At 31.0% G+C, this 15,900-nt stretch overlaps 2 protein-coding genes across 5 annotated transcripts; both read left to right on the top strand.

Moving 5' to 3' along the window:
* Window positions 1–1,203: 1,203 nt before the first annotated feature.
* LOC127239606 (nuclear transcription factor Y subunit A-2-like) lies at window positions 1,204–5,839 on the top strand. Of its 4 annotated transcripts, none has more exons than XM_051257841.1 (6): window positions 1,204–1,354; window positions 1,844–2,036; window positions 4,085–4,206; window positions 4,278–4,337; window positions 4,421–4,561; window positions 5,132–5,839. In XM_051257841.1, the coding sequence occupies exons 2-6, from the start codon at window positions 1,862–1,864 to the stop codon at window positions 5,468–5,470; spliced, it is 837 nt and encodes a 278-aa protein (XP_051113798.1). In that variant the 5' UTR covers window positions 1,204–1,354; window positions 1,844–1,861; the 3' UTR covers window positions 5,471–5,839. The 4 variants fall into 4 exon arrangements, with proteins under 4 accessions (XP_051113798.1, XP_051113795.1, XP_051113797.1 ...); XM_051257838.1 differs by having other exon boundaries at window positions 4,073–4,206; XM_051257840.1 differs by lacking the exon at window positions 1,204–1,354 and adding an exon at window positions 1,501–1,642 and having other exon boundaries at window positions 4,073–4,206.
* Window positions 5,840–8,692: 2,853 nt separating this feature from the next.
* LOC127239535 (exocyst complex component EXO70A1-like) lies at window positions 8,693–14,424 on the top strand. Its single transcript, XM_051257733.1, has 11 exons — window positions 8,693–9,078; window positions 9,271–9,366; window positions 10,246–10,454; window positions 10,769–11,005; window positions 11,374–11,512; window positions 11,603–11,815; window positions 12,019–12,224; window positions 12,394–12,591; window positions 12,677–12,776; window positions 13,628–13,854; window positions 14,132–14,424. Exons 1-11 carry the CDS (start codon window positions 8,914–8,916, stop codon window positions 14,247–14,249), a joined length of 1,908 nt encoding a protein of 635 aa, XP_051113690.1. The 5' UTR covers window positions 8,693–8,913; the 3' UTR covers window positions 14,250–14,424.
* The last annotated feature ends 1,476 nt before the right edge of the window (window positions 14,425–15,900 follow it).

Below are 15,900 nucleotides of genomic sequence, written 5' to 3'. Positions count from 1 at the left end.
AATGGATTGAGATTGAAATTTGATTTTTATTTTTTCTTTTTGGAATTTGGAGTATTGATTTTTTTTTTATCTTTAATTTTTTCATAAATTTAAAATTACTGTTAATAAAATATTATTCTCTCTTTTACGCTTTAAGTATTATATTTACTTTTTGTAAGTATTAGATTTAATATTAAATATATTTTTATATTTGTGTAATTTTTTATACAAATATTATTATATTAGTATAATAACACACTAATATAAATAATTTTTGTTTTTTTTTTAATTTGTATTACACTTTGATATAATAATTAATATTTATAGATCATATCCAAATGTAAAAAATAAATATGACAAGGACGGAAGGAGGAAGTAAAGAAAAAAATAATTTTTGGTCCCAATATAACAAAAATTCATCAATTTTGGTCATAATATAAACATCTTATCAATTTTGGTCCAAATATAACCAAAACTCATCATTTTTTGTCTCAATATAAATTTTTTATTAATTTTAGTCCCAATATAACCAAAACTCATCATTTTTAGTCAAATATAATTAAATCTTATTTTTTTTGTTCCACCGTTAACAAACCTACGAAAAAATGCTGACGTGGACTTGCAAGATTGTGCAATTTCTTCAAATATAAATATAAGATTTGGTTTCTTTTCACGTTAATATTTTCCGTCGGTTTGTTGATTGTGGGAAAAAAAAAAAAAAAAGGTTTGATTATATTGGGACAAAAAATGACGAGGTTTGGTTATATTGAGACTAAAATTGATAAAAATTTTATATTTGGACAAAAAATGATGAGCTTTGGTTATATTGGGACAAAAATGATGAGTTTTGGTTATATTGAGACCAAAATTGATAAGATTTTTATATTGAGATCAAAATTGATATATTTTGGTTATATTGAGACCAAAAATAATTTTTTTCCTTTTTTAAAATTTATTAAAAAAAAGTTAAATTAAAAAAAAATTCAAATGAATATTTTCGTCACGACTAAAGGGGGAGTACAATAGGTGATGATAATAGAAAAAATTATCTTTTAAAAATTTGTTCAAGCAAAAAATACCATATATTTTACTATCGAATGTTCAAAATCTTTTACCTAAATATTCCCTCGAATTTTTTTATTTTATTTTATTTTTTAAAAAAAGTAAGCCTGAAAATTTACAATAAGAAACAGTGGCGGTAACTGTTGTGAGGTTCCCGTCGTCTATACATAGCCATAGCCCTTTCTTAGTCGACTATCTCGATCTCTCTCCGCGGATGCTGCTCAAGTTCGAGTTCGATATTGTGCAGACAGTTTCGGTGGTTAGGACTACTGCTTTGCTCTGTCTCTCGATTCCAAATTGCTCATCACTACAGGTAATTTGCTGTTGCTCTGTAATTGGTTGATTTCGTTTTCATGTAATTCGCGTTGAAAGTGAGATGTTCGATTATGATTATGATTGTGATTTTGTTTAGTTAATTTTTTTCAGTTTTGGTATTTTTTGTGGCGTTGATCTGATAATCTGATATCCGCATAGCTTCGTGTTGATTTCTTCTGCTTTTGTGTGTGTGTGTGTGTGTGTTTGTGTCTTGTGGTTGGGGAGAAATTCCAGCTTTATTTTGCTGCAGATATGGAGGTTTGATCGAGCTTGCTTTTATGCGGATGTTAGTATGTCTTTTTTACCTTTCAATTTTTTGAATCACTGCGTAGAGTGCATCTCTTTGATCTGCTTTGCTTTGAAGAAATCCTTGTATAGCTGTAACTTCTATCGGACTTGAATCTGGAAATTTCAGTAGAGATATTCCTTCGATGCATAAGTTGCACCAAAAATATTGTACTAAATTCATGAACTGTGTACCTTGCAGGTTTGAATTAGAGGTAAAATGACGATGCACACTGTTTTCTTCAAAGAAAATCACGAATCGGTTGCTATGGCGGTTACTCATAATTCCTTGGAGCTTTCTGCTGGCGGTAGTCGATCGATTAATGTGGCTAAGGAATCTGAACATCAGCCTCGTCTGGAAAAGGAAAACAACACTCAATTCACTCTGTTCTCTGGTAATTAACACTTTCAGAAGCCCAAAATTTCTTTATATATATATATATACACACATATTTGTGACTTTGTGTGTATGTAATTAGGAATAATTTGGTATAATATATCAATTTGGTATGCATTTATCGTTACAGAGTTTGGCTCTGTACACATGATGATTTGAATTTCTTTCTTTATTCTGATCTTTGATTTGCAGACCTAAGAAATAATATTCTGCAAAACTTTTCAGTTTTTCACATCAGAAGGAAATCGATTAACTAAATCTAAGATACACAGTCAAGCCAGTCTTCTTCTTAGTTCTTATTCATTTGAGGTCGTTCATATATATGCACTTGTATGTTGTTTGAAGTTGGTTAGAAAGGGATTTTGGAAATTTGGAAGTTTGAAAATAAATAAAAAAGTTAATATTTGATTTGTTGATTTGTGATAGAAAAAATGTATTTGATGTGATATTTTTTTGAAAAATAAACAGTGTCAAATAAATTTAAGTGTGTTGTGTAAACACACCTTAATTTCTAGTTATCATTTATTCCATTATGAAGCTCCTTGAATTAACTTTGTCCTTTGCTGCATCTTGCCTCAAATAATCCCAAATAACTATTTAAGAAATGGAAATAAACATTTTGTTTTCTTGTTTGTTTAGGCTGAAATTTTCAAATTGTATTTATTTTTTCTCACAAATTCTATCCTCTATTGTCATTAGGTTAGAGAATTTTGCAAATTGATGGTAGAGTTTTACCCAAAGATTTATTTTTTTATTTTTTATTGATCATTGTAGTTTGTTTGGGTGTGATAAAATTGAATTTTTATTTAAATAATATTTTGATATAATATTTTATGAAAAAAAATGATACTTTATTTTTATATAAAAAAAAAATTACATGTTGAGTAATATTAATTTGTGTTTGAAATTAAAAACTAACATATCTAATCATTTTAAATTATTAATCTATATATATTTGTTTAAATAGTGAAAATGAATTTACTGTTATTTGAATTATCTATTCTACCAAATTTAAAAAAAAAAAAAAACTTCAAATATGGTAAACTGTTTTTTTAATCCCGTAACTGGACCCCTTTATCGTTTTAGTCCCGTAAGTGGAACATGTTGCAAACGAGTCCTATATATAAAATATTTTCGTTGTTTTAGTCCTCCGGCGCCGGAGACGCCCGCGTGGCTTGTTGGAGGCCACGTGTCCGCCAGGTTAGGACACATGGATTTTATTTTGTATTTTGTATTTTTTAATTTTTTAAATTTTTTTTAAATTTTATTTGCTTTTTTTTTTTAAAAATTTATTTGGCCCAATTAAAAAAAAATTTAAAAAATGAAAAAAAAAATTAATAAAATGTCTGCCAAGTGTCGCTGACTTGGCAGGACACCTGGTGGACACGTGACTTCCGGCGAGCCACGCGGGCGTCTTCGGCGTCGGAGGACTAAAACAACAAAAATTTTCTACTTATGGGACTAGTTTGCGACATACTCCACTTACGGAACTAAAATGATAAGAGGTCCAATTATGATACTAAAAAAAACATTTTACCCTATTTTTTTTATAGACTAATTCTTTTTGTCTGCATTACATTGCTGCTTATCATTTCTTTGCAATTTTATTTTCTTTATCATACACAGCCTTATTATAATATAGGATAGAAATCTGTATGGCTCCATAAATCGATGTATAAATATGAATAAGCTGAAGAAACTTGTCTCTACATACTCTATACTCAGTAACTATACCATATTAGTATTTTTAAGTTTTATAACTGATGACATAGTTTCAATTAACATAACATGTGCGGTCGACAATTTATATTTATAGGATATGTTATATGAACATATTTCATGTACTCAAATAAATGATAATATACATATTTTTTTATATTAACATAAATTATGTAATGTATGTCAATATTGTTTACTATCAGTGCGGTATTAAATTATAAAATTCAGTACAGTAACTGTCACTATAACAAACATGCTATGCACTTGGAAATGAGTTTATAGCAACGATAAAATGTTAACTTCATTATTAAACAGAATCTGATTTAGGTGATCTCAGGACCGCTGAGAACGGGGCAAAGACCAATCCAAAAAGGGTCTCCTTGGTAGTCCAAGCAGCTGCTACAATGGACTATCAAGGGCATTTCAGCCTTGGATTTGGCAAACCACCGGTAAAGTGAACGCGCAATTCTTTAATATGATCTTTTCATCCACGGATAACCCGTTTCCCGCGACAACGCAGATTCCTTATGCAGAGCAGTGTGGCGGAGGAGTTTACGCGAATTATGGATCTGAAATCTTGGTTAGTTCTTTTTGCATTAATCGATTGTTAGTAGATTAAAACATGACATTTATGTTACCCTCTGAAGCTAATGCTTGTCTCAGGGCCGCGTGGTGCTACCATCGAGCTTGGCTAGTGATGGAGGGCCAATATTCGTGAATGCCAAGCAATACAACGGGATAATGAGACGCAGAAAGTCGCGCGCCAAAGCTGAGATGAAGAATAAAATGGCCAAATCCCGCAAGGTAACTATATTCATTACTCGAATACATTATGTACTTGTATGTATAAGTATACATACAGTCATGAATGTGGGGAGCTCAACGGTATGCCAAGTTCAGCTACTCTACCTCAATGAATTGTGTCTCTCATGTACTGATCAATTACTTTCCGTCAAATGCATTCTTAAAACAAAAATTAATAAAATAAAATGTTTAAATACACATAGAGAAGTAATTGATCGGTACATGAAAAATACAATTCATCGGGGTTAGGTAACTAAACATATATACATTATGAATACAAGGTTCCACATTGTCCCAGTCCCACAACTCCAAATATATGTTTATGGCATGGAATCTTCAGCATCATGATGCTCGAGCCCCGTCACATATTGTGCGTATACATATATATACACACACACGTGTGTATGTACACACAATGTGTGATAGGATTGGAAACATCGGATGGATGCTAGAGATCTCATCCCGTATGCTTATACATACAAACATTATATGTATGGATATAAATACACTCATTATACACCACAATCGTGTTACATTTATAAACTTTGTTTTTCTTTACATGATCGTCAGCCGTATATGCACTTGTCCCGGCATCTCCATGCAATGCGGCGCCCAAGAGGCAGCGGTGGCCGCTTCCTCAACACAAAGGGCCCAAAATTTAACAACGAAAATTTTTCCACCTTAACAAAAACCGATGATGGAGGAAAACATCGTCCTCACCTCACAGAGTCACAGATATCTCAAGCACTACAATACAACATCAGCTCTGAGGTATCGAACTCAATATTCTCCGGTAACCACACTTTTCACCCAGTGAGTCGTCTCCACAGCTACGGCCCATTTCCCGATATGGGAAATACCGGGCTCGCCATTGCCATGGCCACTGGTGGCAATTACCTCAAAGTTTGAGGGCAATGGGCAACTCATTCTTGGCTAATCATCTCCGTCGTCTCGACTTGTCGACGACGACAGAGATGAAAACAATATATATATATATGCACACAGATATGTATGTGTATAGGTACACATGCTTTGTGTGTGAGTTTGTGTACCTTTTTTTACTTGCATGGTTTGTGTGTTTTAAAAATAAGACCAAAGTGGAGAATGTGTTTTTATTGCAATGTATCATATCCATCATTTGATCTCATCTGATGGTCTCATTTCCTCTATGGAGATATTGTTGTGTTTTTATCTGTTTTGGATGTAATAAATAATACTACTTGTCTTTGATATGTGATGACTTGTTTGTGTATTATTTAGTTAATTAAAGACTGGTTTCGCTGCTGATTGGAATAAATGAGATGTTGATTTGTCTCGATAAACATAAAAAGGAATAGCAAATATACATATTGAATATATTGTATTAATATAAATTTTGTGTGTTATATTTTTATTATATTAATTTAAAATTTACTTATTAATTTATGTTTAATATATTGTTAAATAATTCTATTCACCATATAAAGTACAAATAATTTCCATTGATTAATTATAGCTCTGTTTAAATTAAAAAGAAAAATCAATAGTAAAAATATAAATATCTAATTCGATATTTTGTAGAGAAAATAAATATTCAATATAATATTTTTTTTAAAGTGAAGCCCGTATCATTTGTTTGTTTGATTGTTTTGATTTAAAAGATTCATTATTTATTACTCCCTCCGTCTCTGTATTATGGGTTTATTACTGTATATACAAAAATTTAGGTAAAGTGTGATTAGTAAGTAACTAAGAAATGTATTAGTAAAAATAATTATCGTATAATAAAAATAATTGTGGATTAAGATTAAGATAAATAGTTTAATTAAGATTAAAAAAATTATAAAATTTAAAATTTAAAATGAGATTAAAGTGTATAATTATATTTCCAAAAAAGGAATGAAAAAATTATATGGGACGGACGAAAATAAAAAATATGGACAAATTATGTGGGACGGGGGAGTAATAATTTATTTAATTTTAGTTCAGCTGCATCATTACCGCGGGTTCTCTTTTGGCGGGAAACCCAACTGTCACAATGATGAGCACTGTAACTGCCTCTTTGCTTGGCGTTGTTACTAATCAAAATTTTAGGTACCAAAAGGTTAGATTCAAACTTGTGTTACAATTTACGCAATCCATAATCAAAATATATTGTAATTAATCAATTAATTAGATAAATATTTATTTTATCTAATACTCCATCTATTCCAAAATTATAGTTTTAATTGAGTTGGACACGGAATTGGTAGTTGGTAAAAAATATAGATAAAAGACTTTTTTACCCTTGTGAGTGTATTAGTGTAAAAAGTAGTGGCAATTGTGTAATAAAAATGAAAAAGTAAGATTAGTTTTATGGTGATATGATTATTTATGAAAATAAGACTAATGTTTTGTACGGACAAAAATAGTAAACAAGACTATTGTATTGGGACGGATGGAGTATATTACTTCTTTCGTTCCACTTAATTATCATAGATACACGAATTTATGATAAAATATAATTATTAATTAACTAAAAATATATTAGTGAAAATAATTATTCTATAATATAAATAATTATAAATTAAAATTAAAATAACTAATTAGTTTAGGGATAAACTGTTTTTTAGTCCCGTAACTGGACCTCTTATCATTTTAGTCATGTAAGTGGAGCCTGTCGCAAACTAGTCTCATAAGTGAAAAATTTTCGCTGTTTTAGTCCTCCGGCGCCGGAGACGCCCGCGTGGCTCGCCGGAGGTGATGTGTCCGCCAGGTCAGCGACACCTTGCCCTGACCTGGCGGACACGTGGATTTTTTTATTATTTTTTTATTTTTTAAATTTTTTTTAAAACTTATTTTTAATTAATTTTTAATTTTATTTATATATTTTAAATTTTTTAATTTGATTTAATTTAAAAAAATAAAAAAAAAATGAAAAAAAATAAATAAATCCACGTGTCCGCCAGGTGTCACGTCACCTCCGGCGAGCCATGCGCGTCTCCGGCGCCGGAGAACTAAAACAGCGAAAATTTTTCACTTATGAGACTAGTTTGCGGCAGGCTCCACTTACGGGACTAAAATGATAAGGGGTCCAATTACGGGTCTAAAAAATAGTTTGCCCTTAGTTTAATTAAAATTTAAAATAAAATTAAAATAGCGTAATCTTTTGAAAAATGACATGAAATGTATGACGGTCATAAAAAAATAATATGGATAGGTGAGACAAATTGAGTGATATTTTTGAAATTTTAATACCATTTTAAAAATAATATTATATCAACTACTAATTTTTTTTATACAATATTATTATTTTTATATATCAAATTTTCAAAAATTTATGGCTCTGTTTAATTGTGGGATTTTATATTGATTTTATCATTTCTATTTTATTTTATCTTCAAAAATATCAAATTAAACACTCATTTATTCATTTTATTAAATTAAAATTTAATTTTACATTCAAAATATAACATAAATACATATTATATCACTTCAAACAACTATTTCAATTCAAAATTTTATTATTCAAAATCAAATAATTTACTATTTAATTATATATATTTTTTCATTTGCATAATCATTTAATACAAAAATACAAAGTATTTTTACAAAAATAAAATAATAAAATTGTAAAAAAACTTACATGTAATTTCACGAAATTGCGTCAAACTCTTTTGTGATTTCATAAATTCTACGTTTAATCTCTCGACCATCTTTATTCAATGATATTAGACCTATACAATTGGATTTTAAAATTTCACGAATCCATCGTAATCACCAGACTCTCCATTCCTGGACATAGTACAATTTTTTCTTATACTAAATTTATTGCCGTCAAATAAGAGTAATAATTTTATAAAAGGTCCTGTAAAAAGAGTAATATTTGTTTTTTACACGTAAATTTTTTAATATTAATATTAATATTATATTGATTTAGAGTGAAAAAGACAAAAATATCCATATTACATTGTATGATATTACAAGAGTATTAATTATGTTAGGTAAAATAATAAAATTATTTTAAGAGAGTATTATTATTAAAATTTTAAAATTTCAAAAATCTTGCTCATCTTAACACTTTTTAAGCGATACGATTATCCGTAATTCTTACCAAAAATAAATAAATAATTTTGCAACGGGTCACGCACGCACGGAGCACGTGACAACACATCCCCAACGTTCCACAAAGAAGATCGATTACGATATACACGAAACACACACAACACCACACCAATCAAGATCGGAATTCCCATAGAGAGCTACAATCGCCATCGTTGCAGAAAAGCTCCTGCAGACAGAGGAAAACCCTAACGCAAATACGATGTGCGAAACGCTGTAGATTGGAAGACGAGCTAGAGAGGATCAGGAAATAGCAGCCAGTGGCGGCAAAAATGGGGGCGTACGCGGCGGGGGCAATCGAAATCCTGAACGACCGCGCGGCGTTGATGAGGGGTTCGCTGGCCAAAGCGCAGTCCATAACGGAAAATATGGTGGTGATTTTAGGTTCCTTCGACCACCGCCTCTCTGCCCTGGAGACCGCCATGCGCCCCACGCAGGCAATCCCCCATGCTCCTTCTCTCTTAACTTAATTAATTAATTAATTAATTTCTGTTTTTTTATTTTATTTTTTTCAATCGTGTTTTAAATTAGTTGGATTAATCGATGCGTGGAATTATGTAGGTCTGGTGAATTCGATTGATTTTGTGGTTTCAATTGTGTTTGATTTTTGGTGTTGGATTTTGGTTCAGCTGAAAACGCATTCGATAAGAAGGGCGCACGAGAACATCGACAAGACGCTCAAAAATGCCGAGTCGGTTCTTGCTCAATATGATCTCGCACGCCAGGTATCGTCTTCATTTTTTTTTAAATTGTTATGTTTTCTGTGTTTTTTAATGCTCTGTAGATTATTCAGTATTGATATTTGTGAATTCAGTTAGGAAAATTTGAATAGTGAATCTTTACGGTATGGTTAGCTAATAAAATAAGAACATTTGAACTATAGCAATTCCAACAAAGTAACTAACAAAAGAATTATATGTAGACATATATGAAGATGGGTGTAATCACAATACTGATTATCGATTAGCTTCATTTGAATAGAAGTTTTGGAAAATTTCAAAAATGGTAAAAAGTTTGATACTGGTATTTGATTTGATGTTTTGTAATTGGAAAAATGTATTTGGGTGTGGTTTTTTTTTTTTCCGAAAAAGTTATTGTTGATTAAAAGTTTTAAAAATGTATATAAACAATATCCGAGGAATACCAGAAACAATGAATGGAATACTCAACTTATTCATTAATCTCTGAAAAAATCATTTGAACAATCGACAGATGATTACAATTCCATCAAAGTAACTAACAAAAGAATTATAGATAGACATATATGAAGGCAGGTGTAATCACAATATCGATTATCGACCACACAAATATAATGATACGAGGAACACTAGAAATGGAAAATGGAATACTTATTCATTAATCTCCACCCAAAAAACGGTAGATCATATTCTAAGTATAATTCTAATTCTATTGCAAAAGGAATTGCAATAGTCGACAAATGATAGAAGTCGAAACAAACTCAATAGATTACCAATAAACTTTGGATTACAGCAAAAGAAAGTAAAACCAAGAAATCTCTGACTACAAAACATCGATCTTCAAGCATCACTGCATATGAGTTACGCCGAGTTTACTTCCTTTGTAATTGCAACCTAAACTTTCAGGCCGAGGCTAAAATACTGAGAGGTCCCCATGAGTTCTTGGAAAGTTACCTTGAAGCAGTGGATCAACTGAGGAGCATTGTCAAGTTTTTCACTGCTGGAGACAAAGGATTTATGAGTGGTATTTCGGTGGTCAACCAAGCAAATAACTTACTTGCAAAGGCTACTGGAAAACTTGAAGAAGAATTTCGACAGCTTCTCAGCTCGTACAGGTTTGCCTATCCAGAGCAAGACTTCGAATTTTCTTGAATTGATTCTGTTATATATTATGAAAATCTTCCATGTTTTTTTTCTAGCTTTTGAATGTGCTTATTTGTCTCCCATCTTTCGTTTATATAGCATGTTCAATGTCCGATTCTACATTAATTATAAGTTTAATTGGTTGAAGGCTGAAAGTTGCCTTTCGGGATATCATATCAAAACAGGTTGTGTTAGTGACTTTAGTGTTACAAATGGTGGTCAATAGCAATGTTTACATAGCTGTGGAATTAAAATTTGTTTAAGGTGTTTTTCTACTTATTTTCAGCAAGCCTGTCGAACCTGATCGTCTTTTTGACTGCCTGCCGAACTCTGTGAAGCCATCAGCTGGATCACCACGTGATGGAGAATCAGGTGGAAAGAAAATAGCTGAGCAGAAAAGTTCAGAAACTGCTGTATATAAACTTCCGACTTTACTCCCACCTAAAGTTATACCTTTGCTACGCGAGATAGCTGTACAAATGATTCATGGTGGTAATCAAAACCAGGTCTTTGTTATTTTCAGGTAATCGTAAAGAGCTTCATTTGATTTGTCGGTGTTATTACAGGATTATTTCATCACACCATGACTTTGATAGTAGATAAAATTTAAGAAATACGAATAGTGGCAATATGATGACTTTGCAAGTAGCCATACAATGAGGTGAATTTTATTTTATTTTTTTAAAAAGGTGTTATCACTTGTTTGAATTTGCCATATTTGCCAGTTTGTTGTTAATAATTAGGTACTTCACATGGCATATCGACAAATTTTATATTAGTAATTAGAACTATTTATACAAAGGAACAATTTTGAAGGATGTAATGATTTTTCTTATGTCTTTGGATTCTTGGATTTATCATGATGTTCTTGTTGTCTCTATGGTTACTTAGGGAAGCACGATCCGCAGCACTCGATCAAACTCTCAGAAAATTAGGTGTCGAAAAGCTTAGTAAAGAGGATGTACAAAAGATGCAGTGGGAAGTTCTAGAGGCAAAGATAGGAAGCTGGATACACCATATGCGAATTGCTGTAAGTAAGAATTTAAACAGCCTAAAACTTCGATTTTCACGGCCCTTTTCCGTTTCTTCTTTAATCAATGCCATGCTGTTTATTGAACAGATCAAACTTTTGTTTGCCAGTGAAAAGAAATTCTGCGATGAGGTTTTTGAGGGCAATGATAGTCTTAAGGAACAATGTTTTGCGGAAGTTACAGCCAACAGTGTAGCTGTGCTGCTTAGTTTCGGAGAAGCTATTGCGAGGAGCAAACGATCACCCGAAAAGCTTTTTGTCCTCCTCGACATGTATGAGATAATGCGGGAACTTCAGCCTGAGGTATTATGAAATTTGGCTGCTTACAAAAAGCATCTTTTGATTTTTTTGAACTTTTTATTTTTTAGTTTATGTATGTAGCTCTGGATTTTCTATAGCTTCATTCTGATTAATTTGCTTTGATGTTAACAAAAAAAGTTCGGTAGTTTATTCTTATCTTTAATCCGTAGAAAGATTATTCATTACACTTATGATTGATTTCACAGGTGGATACCATATTCGGAAATAAATTATGTACTGAAATGCGGGAAGCTTCTTCTTCACTCACAAAACGATTAGCGCAGACTGTTCAGGAAATCTTTGGAGACTTCGAAGAAGCAGTTGAAAAAGACGCCACAAAGACTGCTGTTCTTGATGGAACAGTCCATCCTTTAACCAGCTATGTGATCAACTACGTGAAGTTTCTGTTTGAGTAAGTTGGCGTTTATGAGATTCGATCTCTTACCTCCTTCTACACATTATTTCATCTTAGTTTGATCCTTAAAACACATATATATATATGTATGTATACTAACTGAATTGCTGAATTGGTCTTTACGAGCTTAAGTTGTTCATCATTGTTTTGGTGTCCGAACTTTCAGCTATCACGCAACACTTCTGCAGCTTTTCAAAGAATTCTCTACTGCCAATGGCGAGGAGCAACTAAAATCCATCACGACGAGGATAATGCAGGCTCTTCAGAGTAACCTTGATGCTAAATCGAAGCAGTATAAAGATCCTGCTTTAACGCAGCTATTTATGATGAACAATATGCACTACATTGTAAGATCTGTGCGCAGGTAGGCCGCGCTTATTACAGCTGGACATATGATCCGCCCCTACAGACACTTTGGATAACAATATGTTTCGAAATTTATTGCATAGGTCGGAGGCGAAGGATCTATTGGGGGACGACTGGGTCCAAATACATCGAAGAGTTGTCCAGCAGCACGCTAGTCAGTACAAGAGGGTTGCTTGGTCCAAGGTACTCTTGTTGATACGTTATTTATTTGCACCGTGTTGATTTTTCACGTCATGTTTTCTTCGGTTAATTGTGTTGAATTTATATATGAGATATGTTGTTTCTTTTTTAGATTTAAAAGGTCTTACAAGTTTCTATTGATGTTATTTGGTGATTGTAGCTATATATATATATATAGTAGCATATGAAATATACTGTGTCAATACATGGCTTGAATTAATACAGCATTATGTAGATTGTTACCTTGTGCGCTTTGTTTTATTTTATATGTGTATCGTATTAATATATCTTGTGTGTTGAGATCAATTGTAATATGTAATATATAGATTGTTGTTATCCGTGAATCTATATTTTGGACTTATATTATATTAATTACACTGTTACCATGTGTTGTTACTTGCTGATTTATTTTACATATATGGTGTGTGAAGATATCTTGTGTTGAGATCAACTGTAACATGTGTGAACTATTGTCATTTTTTGTCAGTTATGTATTTTATTTGTTATATACTCGTTCGGCTCTATTATGGAAATATATATTCAAATATTTGGACACGAATTTTGACAGAGTGAGTAATAATTGGTACTTCTTCCGTCTGCTAGATGAGGAAAAATTAGCATATATTTGAATGATAAAAAGAGTATTAACACATAATCATATATACGTGTTGTCGATTTATACTTTATGTACTGTCAGTTTATATTTTGTGTGTTGACTAATCATAATCATCATCGTAACTGTAACTGCCGTCATATATATATATACATACATATATTATTGATTGTGAGATTTTCACCATTGATAAGTTTGATCAACCAGAATTTATTTGCATGGTTATTTTGTTGCTGTGCAGATTTTGCAGACCCTTACAATTCAGGGCGTTGGAGATGCCACGAGCACCGCCGGGGTCTCCCGGACAACGGTGAAAGACCGGTTCAAAAACTTCAACCTGCTGTTCGAGGAGATCCATCAACGGCAGTCGCAGTGGACTGTCCCCGACACCGAACTGCGTGAGTCTCTCAGGCTGGCCGTCGCCGAGGTTCTACTCCCCGCCTACCGGTCTTTCATTCGACGCTTCGGGTAATGTTTACGCCATTGATCCCTTGCTTCTATGACACCTCTATGTTAACTTAATAGAAATATAAATATAAATATATGTTATAAGTTAAAAAAATATATATATTATTATATAATTCATGGAGGCTGATCCTTTACTAAGCATATATAATAAAGATATGCAGCATATATTATACTCTCTCCATCCACTAAATTTTTTATTTTTTAATTTTTTAAAATGTAGCTTTCAATTAAATATCAAAATACTTTTTTATATATATATATATATATATATACACAGGCCTATGATTGAGGGGGGGAAGAATCCACAGAAGTACATAAGGTATACGCCGGAAGATCTTGAAAGAATGCTGGCAGAATTTTTTGAAGGCAAGACTTGGAATGAACCAAGGAGGTAATTTTTTTATTTTTTATTTTTTAAATCTTTATTTGATTTTTAATTCAATCTTTGTAGTTTTTTTTAGCCACCCTCTTTTCATATATATATATATAAATATAATATTTGATTGTCTTGTTGTTTTCATATTATTTAATTTCTTGATTCCCATCTAATATTTTTGTATAAATTTTTGAGGGAGAAAAATTACAGAATGTTCTTTTAAGGCTTGGGTTTGAATTTTAAATTTGGTTTTTATTTACATAATAATTTAATGTGATATTTTGTAAATAAATGGTAGAAAATATGAAAAGGGACCTACCCATTAATGAAATAAGGAAAAACTACAAAAATATTTTTATTGGTGTTTTATAATACTAATGAAATAAAATTTGTACAAAAAATTATATAAATATAAGGATTTTTAATGTTTGAAAATAATGACGTCAAATGCAAATGGATAGATTGGTGGTACTTTTAGTGTACTTTTTTTACTATTTTTAATAAAAATAAAATAATTATTTTTTAAAAAAAGTATTAATCAAATTACTTCCTCCTTATTTTTAATAAAAATATAATAATTATTTTCCAAAAAAATATTAGTCAATTACTACCTTCTTTTTGGATATAATGTACCATACAAAAATTTATATTAGTATAATTAATTAGATTATAACGTAACTATTTATAAATTATAAGGGAAATAAAACTAGTCTAATTAAAATAAATAAAAATTATAAGATACTTATTTTTTCAAAAATAAAAAATAATATAAGATATGAAATCTGATGAAATTGTGACATAATATATGAGATAAAAGAAAGTAGTATTTAAATACAACACATAAATTTAATGACATTGGTAATTATGCATATGCATAGCAATTAGCAAAGCCACGTGCTATACTAATTAATTATTTAGTTAGGCCTTGTTTGGTTGCTCTCTCAAAAATTTTAACACTATTTAATCGAAAAACTCTTTTATCATTTCTAAATTATTATCATCAATATTATTTTATAAATTTGATTTTTATATATTTATTTGTGTAATATAGTTATATATATATACAAAATAAGTATATTTTATTAAGGTAAAATTGCTTATAATATATATATATATACAAAATAAGTATATTTTATTAAGGTAAAATTGCTTATAATTCCCCAGTGATTTCAAAATTCAGCGTAAAATCTCCATGTACTTTAAAAATTGCATGGTACCCCTTTATACTTTAAAAAACGTTGCATGAAACCCCATCACCATGAAACTTTCCTCGTGTGATAAGAAGATGATTTCCTATATATATGTTTTGCATGGCATTGGGGTTTTATGCAATATTTTTTAAAGTATAAGTGAGCGTCATGCAATTTTTTAAAGTAAAATGGGGATTTATGCTGAGTTTCGAAACCTTTCATGCAACACTTTTTAAAGTATAAGGGGACGTCACGCAATTTTTAAAGTAGAGAATTTACGCAGAGTTTCGAAACCACGAGAGAGTTATGGACAATTTTACCTTTTATTAATATATAATTCTTGAAAGCAATAAAATTCCACAAGAGTAGTAGTTAGCATGTAGGTAGAATCAACATCTCCAAATTAAAGGGTGTTTGGTTATAATTTCAAATTAAACTAACTATTGTCCATACTATAAGAATTGTAGGTGTGTTTATTTT

The sequence above is a fragment of the Andrographis paniculata genome, unplaced genomic scaffold (genome assembly GCF_009805555.1).
Source record: "Andrographis paniculata isolate CXL003 unplaced genomic scaffold, ASM980555v1 Contig78END, whole genome shotgun sequence".
In the NCBI taxonomy this organism is placed as follows: domain Eukaryota; kingdom Viridiplantae; phylum Streptophyta; class Magnoliopsida; order Lamiales; family Acanthaceae; genus Andrographis; species Andrographis paniculata.
The sequence above is the reverse complement of the archived record's forward strand: the minus strand, read 5'-3'. Positions and strand labels throughout refer to the sequence as shown.

Coding starts and splice junctions, on each gene's coding strand:
- LOC127239535 (XM_051257733.1), top strand. CDS start 8,914: ATGGGGGCGTACGCGGCGGGGGCAATCGAAATCCTGAACGACCGCGCG. Junction 11,006..11,373: donor CAGGTCTTTGTTATTTTCAG/GTAATCGTAAAG, acceptor ATGGTTACTTAG/GGAAGCACGATCCGCAGCAC. Junction 13,855..14,131: donor TCTTTCATTCGACGCTTCGG/GTAATGTTTACG, acceptor ATATATACACAG/GCCTATGATTGAGGGGGGGA.
- LOC127239606 (XM_051257838.1), top strand. CDS start 1,862: ATGACGATGCACACTGTTTTCTTCAAAGAAAATCACGAATCGGTTGCT. Junction 4,338..4,420: donor ATTATGGATCTGAAATCTTG/GTTAGTTCTTTT, acceptor TGCTTGTCTCAG/GGCCGCGTGGTGCTACCATC. Junction 4,562..5,131: donor AAATGGCCAAATCCCGCAAG/GTAACTATATTC, acceptor CATGATCGTCAG/CCGTATATGCACTTGTCCCG.